Below are 22,280 nucleotides of genomic sequence, written 5' to 3' on the forward strand. Positions count from 1 at the left end.
TGTAAGTTTCTGGAACTTATCGAAAGTTGTAAGTTTTTATTCTAGAAATGCAAAAACAATCACTTAAAGTGAAAATGACTTGTAAAATTCGAGATTTCCAGTGCTTCGGGAAATTTCGAACATTTCCCGTCCAGAAAATTTTCCGACTTGGTCGGGAAATTGCAAATTTTTCAGTCCCGAATGTCGGGATTTAAAAAAATTACCGTCCCGATCCCGTCCCGACCCAAAAAATTCTGTCCAGCACACCCCTATTATTCATTAAGGCAAGAATTTACAATACCGGACCCTTCTGTAATTTCTATGCTACGTCTTATACTCACGAAATAATTATTCGTGATTATTTATCTCAAGTTAACATGTTGGGGTGAGGGGGAAAAAATGTTCATTAACGTGTAGAAGTTGTAAAATAAGCTTTTCAATTCTCGCAATGATTCTCCGTATACAAGTATGGTAGCCATATTTGTTGATATGAACAAATTAAAATTAGTTACGCTGTCTACAGCGTTGCCACACTGTTGATTTCATACTTGGAGAGCATGGATCGTGTAAGAATGGCGGAAGAGAACAGTAAAAAAGTTGTTAATGTTGTACAGATTGTTAGGTGGAGTGTGCAGGAGGATGGCTGTGGGCTAATTAATAAACTTATGGATTTCAGTATATTGCCCAAAGAACGTGCTTACATGTGACAGCGACAATCACGATGTAGAAGAACTGATTTGATTACAGGTAAATTTGGCAACAGTACATCAATCATAAAATTGCAGGATACGAAAATGGCGTCTTCGATGATGAACGTTTGCCGTTAAAGTGCTACGAAAATAATATTTTTTATCGGTTCGTAATCACAATTACCGCAAAACCATTCAGGAATAGCCCCACTGACCATTCTCGGTAAGTTTAGGTTAAGTTAGGTTAGGCAAACATAGTTAAAATTTGGGCTCGAAAAAAACATGCACGGGTAGCCCAACAAACCATTGACGGATAGCCCCACGAACCATTCAGGTACGGTTAGGTTAGGTTAGGATAGGCAAACATAGTTGAAATTTGGGGTCGTAGTAATATCAGGAATGTATATTTCGTTTTTTAAGTATTGGAAACACAAAATCTTCCGGTAAATATTAAGCAATCGTGCCGATCGCGGACCACTCAATGTCACTTATTTTGCAATTTCTACACGTGACCCCCCAAATCTTAACTTGAAATTCGTGATTAGGAGGCCTCAATTAGTGAGTATGCAAAATATTACAAAAATCGGGGAGGGGTCATGTATTGTAAATTCGCTCCTTCATTAATTGTGGAAGCACCGAGCAGAAAGATTTGGTAAGTAAATGTGTATATTTTATCTTCTTTTTTGCATGCTAATGAGGTGTTGTTTTTTTTAGTCGCTTTACTTATCTTAAGGGCATTTGGTCAGTTGTAGGGAGATTTTGACTACGTCTTTAGGGACATTGCCGGAAAATGGTTAGCAACACTGTCGGCTACCAGACGTAGAGCTAGAGAGTCTAAGCTCATGTTCACTTCTGTCTGCATTTATCAGTACGTGTGTTGTTTATACTGTGTTATTGAGTTGGCGTGCTAGTGCTTTATTGTGTGTTAATTGTTATTCATTCATTAGTTATTCTGCTAAACAAATATAGTCTTGAACAAAGAGTTTTTATGTACGATAATTACGTGAAAACGAACTCTTGCAGAAAAGTGGTCAGGCAATTACGAGACACAGGATCTCTTGAACCTAAGAAACGTGTTGTATTGCTGTTGAAGTAGGTCATTTTCAACATCTCTTATAACACAGGAGGTTAGTGATCATCATTATTATTACTTTTAAATATCATTTTACGCTTTCGGTTTGCTTTATGCGCCGGGATGCTGTCTTCCTTTCTGTCAACTGAGGTTAAGTAGCGATGTCTAATCTAAGATTAGATGTCAGAAATAAGGTGCCAGAAATATTTGTATGTGGGAGGACACCTTTTCCAGCATCCTTGCGACAAGGTACGTGCTTATTTCAATTGCAATTGTAACTGTAATTGTGAAAAGTGGAAACATTACAAAACAAGCGGTTTCTGTTACGGACTTCCTGAACGCAATTTGCCGGGACCTGTTGCATGAAGAGTCCGCCGACCGGCCGCCACGCTGGCGGTGAACGACTGAAATAACCTCCCTGTACTTACAGCATCAGCTAACTAATTTGCAGAAAGGTAAGAACGCCGTTCAATACTGGGGTATTTCCACAGCTTATCGCACAAGAAATGTTCTCCCCATAGCTGTGTAGATACCATTAAACTTTAATTGTCTTGTTTGATTGTAGCGTACGCGATAAAGACCAGCTAAATTGCATTGTTGCCACTACTGTCCTAGGTGATGAAAAAAGCATCTAGTTTCAACTAAATTACGAGCTGCCTCATTGTTTATGTTCTATTGTTGCCCTGTTGTATTATGTTTCGTGGTAATTCTCATCTCCATCTCAAAAGTACAGAAGAAACACTCACCCAAAGCAATTGTTGAGAAAAATGCCCACTTTTTAAGTTCCTGCAGAGCAACAACGCGTTGCCAACTTCACTCAACAGATGTCACCGATGTGCGCTACAGTCACTACGTACGTCAAATGCACCACTTCAAACGAAGTGCACAGTCTTGGCAGCGTCACCAACTTGGCTCGCATTGTCCTGCCTAGGTTTCCGCCTTTCTCATTTGTACCTCGTGACGAAAGGGAAAGAGAACAACTGACAGAAGGCAAGGAGAAAGATAGTGAGTAGGATAACGGCTATCACAGCGTAGACGATACATAAATGAACCAATGCGAAGATGTAAAGAGTTCTGGCACACCACTTGTTGGGTTCGAAGAGTTGTGGTTCGAAATCTGGCATGTAAATTCGAAGGATCCAGTAGTTGCCCATACCGAACCACACGACGAGGAAAATGGTGAGAGCCCATTCGGTCGCCTTTGTGCTTGTGGAACTGATCACCTCGTCCAAATTGTCTTCCACGAATGTCGTGTCGAGCCTTTCGTATCTCCTCGACCGAATTTGCCTCCATAGCAACCAAATCATTTTAAGCACTCCAAAGCACCCGCCAATCAGCATGTAGACAGGGATATTAGGTTCCAAGGGACAATCTCTCAAATAATGCACACCTGACAATGAAGAAAATCAAGAACTTTAGTGAAGTACATAACAGAAAAGTTCAATAACACGATAAAATTAAAGAAATTCTGAGCAATAAAAATTTGTTCAAATCTTCTGAACCTGTGACCAATGTTCGAATTGTAGAAGCTTCCCCTTTTAATGTTTCTTTATAAAGTTTTTAGCTCTCACCCCAACTTCATATACGTATATTCATTAATGACGAGTCAAGTCATTTTCTTTGTTGACTGATTTAATAGATCGAACATTGAGTCAACTGCATGTTCTTTCGATGTACATTTAAAAAGTTTTCTCATTATGTATACATGCTTAAGATAAAAATTAAAGTTCTTTTAACAAGTATAAATTAATAATGTAACTGAAGTTAATTACCTTCGCGTGCGTTGGTGTCGTTACCATTGAGTTAATGCTACAGGGCATAGTCATGGACTTAAGAAAGGGGTCATATAATTTTATTTGTCACATTAATTTGCGTTATAATTATTTTGAGTGATCTGTTTATTAAAAGTAAGACTGCTACAGGGTCATCGCATGGAAAAGGTTACTTCAAATTGAGGCAGATTTACTTTCCGTCTCCCCTGAAAAACACCCCGGTTACCCCATAGTTTACGATAACCCAACTGCCAACGTATCATACATAGCCCTACACACTATGGCCATATTTCAGGAGAGTGTTAACGAGCCAACATTCCTGCCTTTGGCATATTAAATATTTTTTTATTATTTATACAATGAAATAAACAAGATCCTAGGTTTGGAAAAGACATTTCAATATTTTAAAATGATTTGGAAAATTATAATTTAGTTGATGTAGTTCTTTCAGTTCTAATAAATATTGATATCGGCAAAATAACTGTTTCATGACGTCGTTATTAAGTGTGCCAGATGTGGTTTTTATTGTAAATGTCCACTATTCTGCAAAAGAAGAAATGAGCTATTACCTACACACCAATGCAATAATTAAATTTGTGATCTTTCAAAAAAGAAATCATAAATATTGCAATATTTTGATGGCCTTCAATAAATTGCAACTATCTATATACGTATACGAGCAGATCAAGAACATTTAGATCGGATCCGGGAGTGAATGTAGATCGTCCTGAAAGAGTTACACAACACCAAAGTCAATAAGGAAAATACATTCCAATTTTTAAAATTACCAATCTATCACAAAGACCCTTCTTTGTCGCACTAACATAAAGAAAAGGATTCGATTAGGATGAATCAGTTATGTACTGGCAGTAGTCTATGAAAATTAATCAATTAGCAGGAACTTCACTTTTTATCAATTGGAACTAATATTTTTCTTGTTATCCTATTAAAACGTCATTCTTCTATTTTTCCTTACAGAAGTTTACTTAGTAGAAAAGCTGTTATTACACAAATGTACAAGCTAAATATATGAAAGGATATTTTTATTTTTACGCCATCTTTTCACCTTATTATCTAATAAACATCGAAGAAAGAGTTGCAAATTGTTAAATTGACTTCTGAAAATCTTGAAAGAAAACTTATGTACTGAAAGCTATCGCAAAAGTTCTATAGCTTCAACTGTTTAACTCGATGAAAATTGCTGGTGATAACTGATAAGCAGAGATAAGAGGACGCATTCACTTATCGAGTCGAAACTCATGAAACTTGGACAAAATTGTACAGCCGCCGAACAAGAAGCGTGTGATGCTAGACTTGGAACAAACTTATGCTTTGCAGTCGCTGTCAGCTCGTCCACAAGCAAGCGACAATGAACCAGTTTTAGTTTCGACCAAGTGGTGCTAACTTTACCTGTCAGATCTACAAGTTACAATCGATCGTCGACTCTAAACTTGACTGGGAAAGGTCATGAATGATTTGATATAGCACAGAAGTTGCAAGACACCCTCATAAGGTACAAAAGGAAGATTAGAATCTTTACAACACTAATTACACTCGTGAATGGTCACGCATTGTTATTACAGAGCCTTGAGAGCTGTTATGAACTGAAAGATAGAGATACTGTTTGGTGATAAAACAAGCCCGTACGACTTTATCAAAACTAAGGATTGATTTATATAAGATTTGTTGATTTACCTTAAGAATCGAAGTTACATTCGCTGGTGAGTTAGTTAGTTGAACATGGTAAATGCGTGCTTTATAACGCATCATAGGTTTCAACTCAATTAAAATGTACGCGTAAATACAAACTAAGCCAAAAATATACTTTTAATACTCTATACTCTAATTTATCATCGTTTTAAATTTTAATGTCCTATTACTTTCGATGGAAGCGGCCCCGGCGCCCACCCAGCGTCGAATAACATGGGTACCTGGGGGAAACCCTGGAGGGTAAAGGCGGTCAGGGGCGTGATGCTGATCACATCACCCCCACTCACGACCGGATCAAGAAAGTGTGGGGCGTTACCCCCACACCCCCTATACGCCTTCATGGCGTGGTGCTAAGCACAGGGGAACACTTTACCTTTTTTGTTACCATACAAAGGAGTGGATTCGATACCCGGTGGAGGCACATAGTGGTTCCGATCCCACTTTAAACTTAGGTCCAGTCCCGATTAGCCTTTCTGTGCATCAAGGGGACTTAAATACAAACTCAAAACAAAAACCAAAACAGACAGAGAAAGCTGGTACGATTTCAATTTTGTAACTTTTTCATAGCTTTCAAACATTAGCAAATCTGTTTTAAGTCCATTCTACCCTAATATGGGCTAATTGAGGTTAGACTTGTTTAAAATGGACCCGGACCAGCGTGCAATATGTTTGCATCGGAAATCAAACCCGAGACCCTTTTATCACAAAGAGATTCGAACGTGCAATTCAAGGGTTCATTACGATGAATTCAGACGTATTCTTGAGGTCTGCTCTTCGATCAGACGCAATATTTATCTCAGTAATAACATACAAGAGCACACCAACAACTTCGATACTTGATTTATTTCGTGAATTTGGAGTTTAATAATTTAAATTCTTTCCGACCGTCTCATCGAGGAAAGTTCGTTATCACTAGTAAATCTTAATTTCTTCCTGCTGATATTACGAATAACATTTGATGTCTTTAAGCGCTACGCTATTAAATATTTAAATACAGCTCTTGTAAACATGGTCTGGGCACATGCAACGCTGATACAATACAAAGCGGCCATCTTATCCTCATATGCACGCACGAAAGATTTTGTCTGTGATTCATGGGTTGTGTTTTATGCTACACTAGACCAATCACTGCGAAGGTTCATGTAAGGTCATGCTCACTGCATAGTAGCCACTGGTAATCATTAAATTGCATAAAATGGACAAAACGAGATGGAAAAACAGTGGAGAGTGACAAAAAGATAGATGGAGATAGAAAATGAAGAAAGAAAGATAAAGAAAGGAAGAATAAAATGGAGAGAGAGAAATAAGAGATGGAGAAAGAGAATAAATTGACAGACAGCAACACAGCAAGAAAGAAAAAGAAGACAGAGAGAGAGGTGGAGAGAGGAATGAGGAAAGGAGTGAGATAGAGAGGAATAGAGAGTAATGAAAGACTGAAAAAGAGAAGAAGAAAGGAACAGAGAGGAACTTAATAAAGTGAGCAACAGAAAGAGTGAATGTAAGAGAAAGAAAAATATGTTAAACAGCATGAAGTAAAAATAATGTTCAAAGAAAGACCACGGGAAAAGCGAGGGAAGCTTTGCTGAAAAAAAAACAACTTCGAATTTCTAAATAAAACCCTCAGCCTTACGTAACGAATTCACAAATTGTAACTCGGTACACGTGAAAGACAGTCCCCCATTTATCGCTATTTGAATACACCCGACACACGCTCCATGTTAACCATTCCGAAACACGCGTGTTACATAAAATTCCCCGCTACGAGAAGCAATTTGAATACTTATGTGTGTCAATAATTAACGATTTCCTGGAAAGATTTCCGCTCCCAAGTGGAGGCCAAACGTGAATATTTCGCGGTGCAATCGAACGAGAATACATTACGCCGCCGTGGCAGGACGACTGCAATCTTTGGCTTCATGAATGATGAATACCCGATGACGTTCTATCGATTCCCCTGGCCTTTGGAGAATGCAAGGTAACAGCCGTAATAATTAATGCCAGCGTGGGAAGCCATGCATACTTATTCGACGAAGGAGCCGTGTGCAATTAGTAACCAAGATTCCAAGTTGAGGTTCGAAGATAGATTGTAACGTCTTAATATAGAGGTTTAGGATTACAATTATGTTTTATTTAAGGCCGCTATGGGCCTTTGACTTTCGGCAGCAAAGTAGTTTTTGAAATTTCCTCTCATTTCGAAAAAACAACGATAATTCAAATACTGAAAAATTAAGTCCATTTAGAGTTGAGGCCCTTTGTAGAATCAAAACCCTCCAAATTAATTTTTTTTTGTAAAAAAAGAAAACATGGGGTAAGAATTGTCTTATACTTCTACGCGCTACAATGTCAGGGGTCCCGGGTTTGAATACTGGCCCAGGGCCTCCCCGATGGCGCAGTGGTAGCGTCATCGCCCTGTAATCAAGGGGTCCCGGGTTCGATACCCGGTTGAGGCACATAGTGGCAAATACTGGCCTGGCCATGGATGTTCTTTGTGATTGTCCCTTCATAATTCCACCTAATCATCTGTCACCCTTCTCCTCACGATTAGCCAAAAGTGGCAGAAAAGCGAAGTAAAATAAACCAAACCAATCAATCAAACGTTCGAGGAATTGGAAAATTGCATTATCTCCCCCCCCCCCCCCCACATAAAAAAGTCATATCCTTGTTGAAATTAATGCTGAGAACAGTGCTTAGTTTCAATGTCCTGCCATAATCTATTACTTTTTCACTATTTTCAGAATCAAAACTCTGGGTGTATAGGCTAACTTTTCCCGCCGATCTCCCTTCCACGTAGCCATTAGAATCCTTTCTGGGGCTCGCGCTGTCCATGTGTGTTTGTGACTGTTTGAGACAAGTAGCTAAGCCTTCAGGGGGCCCTCAGCCATTGACATAGTAGAGGTTTCGTATATCCGTATGTAAAAAATAAACTTAGTTACTCAGGCGAACAGGAACGAATACAATATATACAGCTAAAGGTAAAGTTCCCTGTGCATATAGCACCGTGTCATGAAAGCACATTTAGGATATGTGGGGATAGGGCCCCACATATTTTCGATGTCGGCCATCTTGGAGGTGGTGTGATCCGCAACACGTTGCGGCCGCCTTAACTCAACTTCCCCCGGGTACCGTTTGCTTTGAGGCTGGGTGGCCCCTAGAACTGCTTTATGCAGGGAAAAATCCGGAAAAATTCCGACCTTAGATCACCCACCCCGAGTTTACCGCATGGCAGTCAGACTAGAAACAAATCAGACTAGAATTTCCCGAGAAATGCAGTGGTGAAGGTTTCTTCAACCTATCTTTAATCAGGAAAAAGTTACGACTGCATGATTTTAACGAATGTATCATTTTCTAGGTGTGAGAAAACTGTGTCGTATATATATATATATATATATATATATATATATCACCCACTTCCCACTTAAAATTTTTGAGTTGAATTCAATATGGTGAACGTCTGCTTGGAACACACCAATGTGGTTCCCCCTAAGCCTAACCTGTTTCTATCATGACCAATTGTACCCAGTCTAACCCCTTTACTTTTTATAGGGGGTGTTAGGGATTTTTGAATCACGCAGTAGGCTCTTATATGTGACTTGGTCAACATGAGATCAAGAATTACGCACGCACACACAGTGGCATGCCCAGGATTTTCGAAAGGGAGGGGTTACGTGTACTTTTCTTAGTAGTCAGTCCTCATTTTACTATTTTTTCCTGCCTTTGATGTTCTTTTTTTAGGAATTGTGGGCCAAAAGGGGGGGGGGGTTATGACCGCCACTGCACACAATACAACACACACACACACACACACACACACACACATATATATATATATACACACACGTGTATATATCTACGAATATAATAATAATAATAATCCGTGGCTCGACAGCCCTGGAAGGGCCTTGGCCTATCTCCCGACTGCCAGTCTCCCTCCCACGATCCTACCTAGAGGTGTGGAGTTCTTCAACCGGTAATGGGGTGACGTGGGGTCAGCAAGTCGAACCCCCAGCCGTTATAGGAGATTTCCCAGACCGGATTACGCTACACACATGTGTGTGTGTGTGTGTGTGTGTAAAAGTAGATAGGTAGGTAAAGGGGCCCTTTGGTAATATTTTCCGGGGGGGGGGGTCAAGATTTGTAGATCCGGCACTGACCGTAAGTCTATACCCTATCACAGCTATATAGACAACAGCGAAAGTAAATCTCACAAAGATTCAATTGACTGCTCTAGAAAGAATTTTAAACAGCTGCAAGTTTTCAGAATTTGAAATATCATTGCCGTTTCTTGAAGGAAGAGGAACTTTCGAGGACTACTTTGCTGCTGCAATCATGTATTCAATAGAATTATATTGCAATATTTTGACATGAATTTTTATGATCGTTGTTAAGAAGAATACCAGAACAAGCCACACAATAAAGTTAAAATAACCGTACTTACCCATAATAACCATTAGAAGCGGCAACATTGTGAGAAATATCAGTATGATTGTCACTAGAACTGAAAAGTACAAAAACGAGAGATAAAATATTAGTTGCTATGGACTTACAGTATGCATCGAATAGACGAAAATATAAATTGAAAAACAAGTATTTAACAAAACACAACTTCATTTTAGTTTTCCTGGCTACGTCATTCGAACAAGTGTTCTCGGGTTAACAGCCAGGTTAGTGTCCAACGTTTTGACTGCATTTGCATGTCACATTGATCTTCACGTCACTGTTTATGAGAGCAATGTATGCGCTCGAAACGTTGGACGTTAACGCCGATTTCACCTGGCTGGTAACCCGAGAACACCTGTTCGAATGTCATAATTATTACTATTATTACTACTTTTATTATAAGCACTTGCTCCCCCCTTCCCAGACAAAAATCCGTGATTGCGCCTCTGGTTCTGAACCAATGAAGAATCAACAAGAATTGTGGTGACTCTCATGTAACCAGAACAAAGCAATTTCAATTTCCTTATTTTTCGGACAAAATTAGTGTATAACTCAATTTCAGAAATAGTAAACATGTAAGTTTAAAGAAAATAAACGTTTCCGGAAGAAAAAAAAATTACGCCCGAACAGGGACTCGAACCCTGGACCGTTAGGTTAAAAGCCTAACGCTCTACCGACTGAGCTATCCGGGCTCACATAACAAACATGTCTTACAGAGCGTACTTGCGTCAGCGCAGGATGAAGTCCATTCCTCTGTAATTATTTACACTCGGGAAGGAAATAGACATTATAATAATCTTATATTCACGATTCGAGGTTCGTTTGACTCTTTCTTGTCACATCGTTTTTAATACTGAATGAATCTGTAGACCTCTCACGCACGCACGAAGCTTGTTCTGCTTTTATCTCACAAGGCCAAGGTCACAAGAGTTGCACGAAAGTGAGATTTCAGCAGTCACGTCACGTTATTACTTCAACGTACGAACCAAGTTTTCAAAATTTGAACATTTCTACCGTACTAAGTTGTTTTTGTTTCCAATTTTGTAGGATTCGAGTCCGCCATTTTTTCAAATTGCAACTCTTTATTGGGTCTCCCTTGTTGCACAACACTTTTGCTACCTTGCGTTCTGACGTCAGACGAGGAATGCCTACGTTGTTACATAGTCAATTCTATGGTTGTTAGGTTAGGTCTGTTATGTTTGGTTCTATTAGCATAAATACACTGCTAATTTATTATTTATACTAAGAGAACTAAACCTAGCTAGCCTAACCTAACAACGTAGGCATTTAGCTTAAAAATAAAAAGCAGTCTCTGCTGACGTCTGAACGCAAGGTAGCAAAAGTGTTGTGCGATAACACATTTCCAGGAGCGACCTTCAGAAAACCTATTTCTAATCTGTGAGCTTCAGCCTGAGGTCATTGGTGAATGTGAATTTAACGGAGACACGGGGCACACGAGCCTCCCGAAAAGCGATGATATCGAGCAAAAAGAGTTCGAACACCATAAAATAGCCTTTTCCAGACTGCCAAAGAATAATTGCAAAAGAAAAATGGCACAAATAGGCTAATCAGTACTGAATATCTTTGAAATTCAATTTTGTTTCTACTGAAAATCGAATCGGAGATATCTTGATTACAGAGTTACAACAATGGCGTTAATACACACAAACAGAAGCAGCGGTGACGATATCGATTTTGGGTCGGGTCCAGGCTCGTAGCCAGGATTATATTTCCAGGGGGGGGGTTATCAGCACAGGCGTCGCCAGTAACATTTGTAGAAGGGGGAAGGCCACTGATAAAACTTGATTAGTAGAAATAATAATAATTATTACCCCGGTTATAATTGTAATTTTCAATAGTAACTATTATAAGCTATTAAAAATAAACAAATTTTAATGCAAATCTATTGTTATTATTATTGTTAATTATTATTATTATATAAATGTAGAGAATCTGCTACTGGATCCACCGTATGAGTGGATATCCAACACAAATGTTGTCAATTATTTTTCTTACATTTTGTACAGTTAATGTACTGAAATTCATAGTTATTGTATTTTGTTATTAACTCTTACACATTCTGTTAAAAATAGGCTTTAAAAATTAGGGCCAAATTGTACTCATAAAGTTTATATTGTGTGACCTGTCACAAAGAAAACTATACATTTTGAGAGCTGTGGATCCATTTACTCTTTCGAGAATATAAAGATATAACCTGATTCCTCTATTATACACTAAACCTTTTTCGATCTAATGTTTAATCCTGCTAAGGAAGTAAAATTAATTACCACTATACACTATTTAAATTAGATATTTGTAGGATTTTGAGGGGAGCTTCAGCGCCCTTAGCCCTCTCCTTGGCTACGTGCCTGGGCGGGCCTTTTGCAGATCTGAAAACACTGATGATATCTGTGGGACCCTCTGTCAATGGAGTTCCGTAAATTCTTCCTGTAGTTTGTGTAACGCTAGATTTTGTACATACAGAAATGTAACGAGAATCAGTATCATAAAAACGAAGAAATGTATGATATAAATGAATGATAGCATCATCCCCCACGTTCGCCATAGCTTCGAGTACTGGTATGCGATGGAAAATATAACCATGTCAGTAGGGTCGCTGTCTTAGCCTTTTCCTTCAGATAATATATTTATCACAGTGCACAGATAAAAAAAAGTCGCATCGTATTTGATGCGTTTCCTTTATGAAAGAAGTCATGAGTTTTGTAAGAGATATTTATAGTCTATTTGTATTGTACGTACTACAATTTTTGTCGCTTTCCGACCATGGGCGTCCGGAAAGGGGGGCCGTGCTCCCCCCCTGGAAAATGAAAGTCAACCAAAAAATATGTATTTCACACATATAATTTCATTTTAACCACAATAATATGTGTTAATTATTTATGAACACCATAAATTCAAATTTAAGCAATGTTTTTTTAGGGAAGAACAATATTTTGGGGGAAAATTTACCTTCGTTGCCACCCCCCCGGAGAAAAATACCTTCCTTGCCCCTCCCTGAAAAAAATCCTGAGGACGTCCATGTTTCCGACAGAAATTAGTCAGTAGTCCTTTTCCTTGGTAGAACAGGCTTAGCATTAAGAGGCCATAGTGCGAGGGGTAAAAGGTGGGGCCCCCTCCACGCCCCCTTAATCGTCGCCCCTGGAAATAGTAGATGTCAGTGGCAACAGTGAATCTCTGTTACTACAAGAATGCCCCTTTTCGAGTATTCGTAGCAAAACGTCATGGCGAGAAGTTGTTCGCGTTAATGTTTTCCACACCCTGTGGAAGTTTATCTGCGATGTATGGCTTGTATACCCTCCTCACACGAACACACCACATACTGTGCCTTCCAGGGAAAAAATCTGGATCAGCTTAGCATATGCCTGCGACAGTTCTGTCTTGATTGATTTCGCCACTTAAACTCAATAAGATATAGTTATCCGACGTATACAGTAGCTAAATGAATTTCAACTTGTAACCTCTAAATTCTGTGCATTTATCATGCTGACTTGTCCCCAGTTTACTCCCCGCTCGTCCTAAATTACACACCATATCTATTACGAAGTTTTTATTTAGAAATTATAACTCGAGTTATGACCTAAACTTACTGATATTTTCGTTCTACAATCTTCCCAAATGGAACCTAGATTAATATAAGCAAAATCAGAAGGTCTCAAAGACAAAGAAAAGTGATTTTTTGTTCGCCATCAACAATTTACTATATAACGCAATATTGCACGATATCTAGCATCTGTACACATTTCAGCTCGATAGCTTTTAATTTACTGCAGATATTGTAGTTACAATATTTGCAAATTCGCCCCCACTCTCCTCCTAAACTGCACGTACTATTTTTAAAATATTCCCGCAAAGTTGTGGCCTCGTAATTACTGTGAGTTTAAACGCACGAACATGAAATTAGGCGGGTGGCAGAAGTTCGCGCTGTTGACATGTCGGAGCACAACTCCTTGTGTTCGGAGGTTTAAGAGAATGAAATATCTCGTTGTAGAGTTGGTCTTTGTAATCCGTGTGATACAAACCTGACAGTATTTGCTCGAAAGGTCACGGATGACACAAAAGTCCCCCGGAGAAAGAGGTCGGTCTGACGCTCGAACTAGGCAATGCAGCCCGGTTGACGTTGCCACACAGTGCGGGGGAACCAGCGACTTTTGTCCGGATCTCGCTTTGCTTTTCCCATATGTGGCACCAGCGCAATTCTTCCCAGACGCCTATTTTCATGGGCGTGCGTTTAGTTCCTTGTACTCCGAAAATACGTAGGTTTTTCGTCAGCAATATTGAAATGCGTCGTCCGATTTCACTCAATCGTTCTTAATTTACGGGATTTAACGTGATCACAGAATTGATGAGTTCTTTTTGCCTCTCCCAAATCACACACTACATTTCAACGATTGTATTGCCAAGTTGTTGAAACTCTCCTGTGGATTTTGTTTATTATTTTCAGAACATCTCCAACCGACCTCTCGCTTCTGGCTATCCAGCCTACCAGCAGCGTAGAGCGTGAACTGGAGGGTTAGCGATACGCGCTGCTGAGCTGAGATGACGTCAGCGTATCGTTATCGTTAGCTGATTGGTAGCTTCGGAAATAGAGGCTCTCTCCCAAGCTGCAAGTACAAAACAGTCAAAGATGTTACGGAAGAACTCGCAGGAATAGTTTGTGTCCAGCCAAACTGCTAAACCTCTCCCCGCGGTGAGATGAGGAAAGAGAGATCTATGCGCTGGGTGGTCGTACGAGCAGGAGAAAACTTAGCATTACGCTATTATTTTACTTGTTGGGAATATCAAACTTCGGATGGCACAGAAAAACACATGAACGAAAAGGACAGGTTAAAGATTTGATTGGCAGGCGGAAAAGTCGATACTTCTAATTAATTACCCTTAACATTGTTGCGTTTCTCTTTTCATAAGGTCTGGAAAATTCTTATTCATCATATTTTTCAAACATCGTATTTAGCTTAATAATAAACTTTAAAAAACGCTTCCACTACTTGCAACATGGGGAAAAATTTATACTCTCTTGTGCAGGTTCTTTTTATTATTATTATTATTATTATTATTATTATTATTATTATTAGCAGTGCCTATTCCGACGATATTGAAATAAATGCACATCTGGTGCGAAATTGTCACTCATCGCCTTGGAGGCCTCAAGCTCAAAGCAGAGATCACAAATTACTACATGCTTTCTCGGCGATACTTACCAGTTTTGCTGATGATTTTCAGAGCTCGGTACACAAAATCGCAAGTGCCGGATGCTTCCATGTTTGCGTCCTTGATCTGGTACAGGAAAGACCCATACGAGGTCAACACTCCCTCGTCGCTGAGTTTGCTATTTTCACACAGGTGGCGTCTGTCATCCGAGGACACCTGAAATTGATAAATAGGACAGGTTAAACGGTTGGGGCGTAGCCATGGAGGAGCAGAGGGAAACCTTGACCCCCAGATTTGAGGATGGGTGATGTCAGATGTAACTGACGAGGTGACAATCACAAAGAACACAAATACCCAAGATGGGTCTCGAACCAGAATAAATCGTAATTAAACACACACATAAGGGAAAGATTACCTCCTCGTGTATGGGGTGTTGTAAAAAAAATATAGCAACAAATATCCTATATTTCGAACGTCAAATAATTTGCATTGAGGACATGCGTATCTCAATCGGTTAAGTAGACAGTCTGGTATTTGTATTTGTAGGGTGTAGAGGGTAAGAGGAATTCCAACTTTAGTTGCTAATTTTTGACCCTTGGGGGAGGAAATATATATATATGGGTGGGTGTGTGTTTGTGTGCGGGGGAGGGGTGTAATATGCTGATGCCTCAAGTAGTTACTGGAAGTTTACTCCACTGGAAATTTTTCAAACATACTGCATGTGGCAATGTTATTAATTGAAGGGCTCGGGTGTAAAACATGGTAAGTGAAATTTATTTTTGCTATTTTTGAGTTACAAAAAATAAAATGTGCCATCCTTCAATTTTCGAGTGAAATTGCCATGTCATACAATTTGCATTGGCCTCAGCGAAGCCTTCTGAAATTGATAAACACAACACGAAAAAAAAATATCTACAGTATAGCTACTAATAAAAATGTCACTTACCATGTTTTACGCCCGAGCTTTTCAATTATAAAATTTTAGCCAACTTGTACTGAAGAATTCATTTCAAAATTCTTTATTTTTGAACAGAAAATGTGTCAATTTCATATTAGATTCATAACATATGTTTGAGTTTTGTTTTAAGTCCACTTTATGTACAGGAAGGCTAATCGGGACTGGACGTACAGTTTAAAATGGGATCCAACTAACATTTGTTGTAAGTGTGTATATTATATATATATTACGTATGTGTGTGTGTGTATATAATTTGCTGAACATGATTGTGTTGTATGTACATTTTGAGTCAGGGTGTCCTATCTTTTGTTTACAGGGTGTGATAACTCTCCCACTCGTATTCAAGACTGTTATAATACCTACTCATCAGGGTCAGATAAGCACAGCATCGGCGCATTTGCTATAGGACACAGGCTTACCAGCATGTCGCATCTTCCTACGAAAGAAGTTTGCCGTAAACACAATTAACTCATTTGTATAAGCCATCCAACAAGACCAGTTCGCTTGCTTGCTACCTGTCAAATCGTCAGGAAAATTGATCATTCATCAGATAATATAACCCAGATCTGGTCATAAGTGAATAATGTAAGAAATGATTGAATTGTATTGTACTTGTGGCAAATTGGTTTGTTTACTGCTAATTATCAGTTTAACGGTAATTGGAATATCCTTGGAGTTAGATACATTTGTCTGAGGTTGCACTATTACCACTTTGTCATAAATATAGCAAAAGACAGTGGCGGCGATTAGGGAGCGGGGGGGTTATTACCCTCTCTTTTTTTCTTCTCACTATGGTCTCTTAATGGTAAGCTTTGACTAACAAGAGAAAATGAACAGTTTTCACCCCTCTAGTTTTGACACCCAATCGTCGCCACTGACAGGAAAAATAACAGACTATGCCATTTTCTCTCTGTGCATATGTTTCTTTGTGTGCGTGTGTGTAATAGGCAGAATGGATATATGGCCTTGAATTCATCGAAAGTTGATTCAAAAGTTCTCTGATTTAGAGCATAGACGAAATCATTATTAAGAGAAAACATAGAAACACATATCGGAAAAGAAAGTCAATCACTATTACCTATCGTTTTGACCCAACTGTCTATCAGTTGCTGGATTACGTGTTAATTGTCTTACTATTTTGACATATAATAGAAATAAGACTGAATTATATGACTGGTTTCTCACAGACAAACACTCACGCCCAAAACAAGACTCGAACATGAGACCTTTGGTGGTTACATCATGAGTCGGCCACTCAACGACTGAAGCTGCTAATTGGATCTCTAATTGATGCATTTGAAAAAAAAAATCACAGTTTTCTTCACCATTGTTATTTTTTTATTATTATGACAGGACGCGTACATAAACAACAAGAGATACACCAACAACATACACATTTAATACAGTTTGGCAAGGAATGCTGGAAGGTTAACTCTCTTCTGAAGCTTCGTCACCATCGCCAGAGACGCTCCCCTCGTTGCTGCTCCTTTCCTCCGAGCTGCCCTCCAAGATGGACAGAACCAATTCCCGGACATGCTTGGACTCTTCCTCCAACAGCCGTATCCTGCATTCCCCCTTCGCCAGCCGTTCGCTGATGGTCTTCAAGTCGAGCCAGTCCTTGGCCATGCACCTGCTGATCCTCTCGTAAACGTCGTCGTGGAACAGATTCAACTGCGCATCCAACCCGTCCAGTCTTCGATCCAAAGCGTTCATCCTGTGCACGAGCAGCTTCTGGCTTTGAACGATTCGTTTCAGCAAAGACTCTTTCTTCTGGTCGCTTCGGTTCGGTTTCTTCTGCGACTGCATTACCGTGTAGAAGAAGATGCTGTAGAGCGAGACGGTCATGTTAGCTCGGAAACTGTCCACGGCGTACTGCAGAAGCCTCCACAGCAACTTAAGGTGTCCGAAGACTAGAACCTGAAGCAGGACGTTCTGCGAAATCTCGGGGATGCAAAACCCGAAGATCTCTGTTGTCTTTCTAGGTTGAGTCCAGAACCAAGGAAACCATCCTCTGCCCGATGCTGCTGCTTTCGTAGCCTCCTGGTGGATGACACTGACCTCCATCGCGCTTTTGACCAACCAGAGGGCAAGGACGGCCAAAACCACCCTGAATTTGTGCCTCTCGCACATTAATAGAACGTTGCTCGCGGAAGGGATGTATTTTTCGATGCCGTCAACTCTGGGATCATTCTCTTTCATGTTCGATTCTGTGCTGCTAAACTTGCTCCCTTTGCATTTGATTTGTTCGAGAGTAAGGGCGGGATGGGAATTGAACGACCTGAAAGACAAAACATCTTTATTTCTTAGGCGGTATGCCACGCGCTACATTCTACACTGACCACCAATTCAACTGGCGGCTGTCCTTGAGAGCTATTCATTTAGGTGTTCTCTGGTGGGGCTGCAATCTTAGTTTCGAAGTAAATATCGCCTGTCCTGTGGCAATGTTGTCAAGCGCAATTCTGCCTTTCTGTGTTTGTTATCAACCAACCATTATTTTCCCCATGAAATGATTTTCAAGCTTTGCTTCCCTTTTTGTTATTTTTTTTTATCCTCGCTGGGGCAGAAATTATGCGCTTGCGAAGTGTTAGCAACATGCGATGTATATGACACAAATTTATTTCTCTCGCGGCAGCGTTAGGCTCCTTGACTCACGAAACTAAACGATATCAGCCGAACACACCTGAGCCCATAGCTGATTCGCTGCTTTCCAGCCGCCAGCTGAAAAGGTGGCCAGTATAGTGGTGAGGTAAACATTATCGGTACTATTTCCTACTCATCTCACTTGAAACGCTGGTTGCCATTTCGTGAGGAAAACAGCCGTAGGAGTGTCAGTGAATTGGGATTTCGTATGGAATTTTCACTGGTAATTCGCGCTTCAGAACACAAACTCACTGCACAGTCCTAACTTTAACATATTAAACAATCGCTTTGTAATCTCACAGCATTAATCTCTCAGTTTAACCTGAGAGTGGCTATTCCTTCGTAACTCTCGCTTCTAATTCATCTAATCGTCAATTCTCATCGTCGGGATTAGCCCAAAGTAGATATTAGCAATTTTTTTTTAAAAAAATCGTTCTTCGAAAATGTAATTTGTAATCTTAAAATTACTATTCAGTCGGTGGAAGCAGAAATTTTCTCACCACTACTGGGAGTGAGATTTTTCCGTTAACACCTCTGGCTGTTACGCATTTGCAGCTTGGTAGCGAGTGAGCCGCTGACGTCATCTCAACGCTCCGCCTATCGCTAATCCTCTTGCTTACACTCTACACTGTTGATAAGCTCGCTGCATTTTTTTTATAGGTGCATTCGCGCAGTTAGCTGGAGATGTTCCAAATATTATCTGACTTTACAAACAGGGACAAATAGAAGCAAGATGTGCACTTCTATTTTAATTGACTTTTGTATGACACGCTGTGTGATTGCAAGAGGAAGATTTGGACAGATGTCGCCCTCTGCTTCGTTTACATTACATTAAAAAAAGACGGATGAACGTGGTGCTGGACAATTTTGCGTTGGTTAAATGATACTTGTCAAAGGCTAATTATTAGGGGGGGGGTCTCACTTATCGCACAAGCCTCAACCAACCTCCCAGTCTTTCACTTTTTATGCAGTTTTTCGGGGCTTGACCAACTTGACGCAGTGGCGTCTCGTGGCCTCAAATTTGGCCGGGGCTTATTTTTTAAAGAATTTAAAATATAATGACAATTCACATGAATTACAAAAAATAAGTATTTTTTTTTGGCCTACAAAACTGGACTTACTTTTTTGAAAGAATTTAAAATGTAATGACAAATTACATGAATTACAAAAAAAACGGGTATTTATCTTCTTCTAAACTACAAAACTGGACTTATTTTTTTAAAGAATTAAAAATATAATAACAATTCACACGATTACAAAAGAAACATATATTGTTGTGAAACATACCTTTCTACGAACGTTGACTCCTGTTCTGCTCAGCAAATTTTGTTATTACTTTTTCGTTGAAGCCCTCTATGTTCGAAATGTATTCTATCTCTATTGTAAGCAAGTGCCAAGGCATTTGGTCTGTCTTGTGTCATTGCATTTCTTAAGCAGGTTTTAATACGCTTCAATGTGCTGAAACATCGTTCAGATTCAGCTGTTGCCACTGGAGTTATTAAAACTATGTATGTCATTTTTACTGTTTCTGAAAAGGTACCCTCTAAATAATTTTAAATAAAAAATGAATGCAATCTACTGATAGAGTTTATGTTTTTCAACTCTTCACTACAATAAAGAACACGAAGTTCCCTCTTAGTTTTCCCTCTTCTATGAAGGGATAATAAATCTGGGAAGATGCCTCTGTTTAAAGATTGTTCTCTTTCATTATGTCCTCTTAGAGCAAGTTCATGTCGACCACAGAATTTTAAGCAATCGATAATTCTATTTAATATATGCCTATTTTTCCGGACAAATTCATTGTGTCTTGTAATTGACAGCCTATGTCCTTCATCAATTTGTGTTCGAACATCAACCCTGCCAAACTCACTCAAACATAGCGAATGAAAGCCACCAAAACACTACAGAACATCACACGAGATCGAACCCGACGCAACGGAATTAGCCCCGAATCAGCACTCAAATCCATTGCACTATCGCCTCCTCTCTCTGCTAGCATGTGACCTTCACTGCAGCGTAGGTGGGTGTAGGCCACGCCTTCCTTTGCGACGTGCCCCGGAAAACGATAATTGACATCAATGCCGCTAGGAGCGCTGTCGTATCCATTGCAACAGACGATGAATTTAGGTGGGTAAAAATCGCCTTTTAAAAGACTGTGTGATAGTTATGCGTTATGGTGATTGATAATTACGTGAATACGTCCGTTTTTCTTTAGGGGCTAAGCCCCGGAAGCCCCAAGGGACGAGACGCCACTGCAACAATGTATTAAAATCATATTTATGCTAATAGAACCAAACCTAACAAGCCTAACCTAACAACGATGGCATTTAGCCTAACAATGAATCTATTTCGGCAGAAGGCGAAGGCGGGGAGGTTGGTGGAGGCTTGTGCGATGAGACAAAATTACAGTTGAACCTGAGTTATACGTATGTCAAGGTGAAGAGAAAAGAATACGTATAACAGAGAATTACTTACAAATGAGATTTAGATACCATGTCATATCAATATTAAAATTCTGTAATTGTATCTATTTGGAGAAACAGTATATACGTAATACAGGCTATTTGTGTCATAAAGTGGTAAATTAATGAATCTAAAAGTTCGATTCCTAATACATTTGTCACTTTATTAGTGATCACTTTGGTACTGAAATACAGTAGACACTATAGTTTCATAATTTTACTACCCAATTTTAAAAAACCCGTCTAAAATAGCATTTCTTTTACTAATGAATAATGACTGTTCAAAGGGTGGTGGTATAAGGGATGCCTAAATCTGCAGCTATTCCAGTTTTAGTTTTACGTGGATTAGCATCCACTTCCCGTATAAATTTTACTTTCTGGTCAAGCGTGTAACTTATCCTCCTCCTGTTCTCCATGGCCGACCAGCAGCAACTGAGAACTGTCACTTCTGTGACTTTGTTGTAGCTTGGTTACGTACAAATCAACTGTATTTTTTGAAAATTAGTACGTATACAACACCGAATGACGTATAAATGCATTACGTACAAATAGGGTTTAATTAACACGTTCTTAAATTAAATTTTGCCGGGATCTACAATAAATTACGTAGAACTGAGTTACGTATAAAGCAGTCTCAACTGTGTTTGGTAATTCTGCTTCCGAGCCACATAAGCACATGCTTCTTCTTCTTTTCTAGACGGTTTGTGTGACTCAGCGAGTGACTCTTTAAATCCATCCAGTCATCAAATCTCATCGTCGAGATTATCCTAAAGTGACAGAAAAGCAAACTCAAATAAGAGCAAAGGGTCACGTCCGCCTCTAGATGAACCGCTTCCTAACCTGAGCAAAGGAAGAGCAGTTATCAAAGGCAAGAATACAAAACAGCCAGGTCTCTGTTGTTGCCACACGGTGAGCCGAAAATTTGGATAGTGCCACAACGTGGCGGTATTATCTTTCCGACCTCGACGGCACATCTTGACTAGTTGCCTAGGAATAACAGTACGTTTGTTAAGACGTCAACAATGGGACCCCTGAGACAGTGTTCGAATCAAGGAGGGTGGCGTTAGGGAATCCCTAACTCTGGATTACTAAATTTGTTCCCTGCGGAGAAGAACAATTTTATTCACTTTGCGAACATTTGTGTTCCATAACAATTGGGTCGATTCACCACATAATGTGTTCAAAATTGTTAAATTAAGGTGTATTTTGGGTCTCATTTGGTTAGAATTACGGACTCATTTAGAAAAAAATACCAAATATATTGGAGGCTCGAGTCCGTTTAGTTAGATTTACCGATTAATTACTGTCATAATTATATTTTTATTATTCATATCACAAATGTTTCTCAGTGTTAGAACTTAATATCTGAACTAATGGCATGTGAAATCTTTG

The 22,280-nt window shown here is 39.5% G+C and overlaps 2 protein-coding genes and 1 non-coding gene across 3 annotated transcripts in view; all 3 read right to left on the reverse strand.

The window, feature by feature from the left end:
* Nucleotides 1-2,166: 2,166 nt before the first annotated feature.
* The window catches only part of LOC145985273 (uncharacterized), a 102,629-nt gene continuing 82,515 nt past the window's right edge, over nt 2,167-22,280 (reverse strand). The window contains exons 4-6 of the mRNA XM_083119092.1: nt 14,879-15,044; nt 9,658-9,717; nt 2,167-3,130 (exon numbers count right to left, since the gene is read on the reverse strand). Coding sequence (XP_082975218.1) covers nt 2,685-3,130; nt 9,658-9,717; nt 14,879-15,044 — 672 coding nt within the window. The 3' untranslated portion in view covers nt 2,167-2,684. The remainder of the gene's footprint in view (nt 3,131-9,657; nt 9,718-14,878; nt 15,045-22,280) is intronic.
* Nucleotides 10,279-10,351, reverse strand: TRNAK-UUU (transfer RNA lysine (anticodon UUU)). The gene has a single exon. It is a non-coding gene; the product is annotated as a tRNA-Lys (tRNA).
* On the reverse strand, nt 17,102-21,862 carry LOC145985939 (uncharacterized). Its single transcript, XM_083120078.1, has 2 exons — nt 21,729-21,862; nt 17,102-18,064 (listed from the first exon to the last, which is right to left on the reverse strand). Exons 1-2 carry the CDS (start codon nt 21,860-21,862, stop codon nt 17,215-17,217), a joined length of 984 nt encoding a protein of 327 aa, XP_082976204.1. The 3' UTR covers nt 17,102-17,214.

This window comes from Lepisma saccharinum, chromosome 3, assembly GCF_977018435.1.
Source record: "Lepisma saccharinum chromosome 3, izLepSacc3.1, whole genome shotgun sequence".
Taxonomy (NCBI): Eukaryota; Metazoa; Arthropoda; class Insecta; order Zygentoma; family Lepismatidae; genus Lepisma; species Lepisma saccharinum.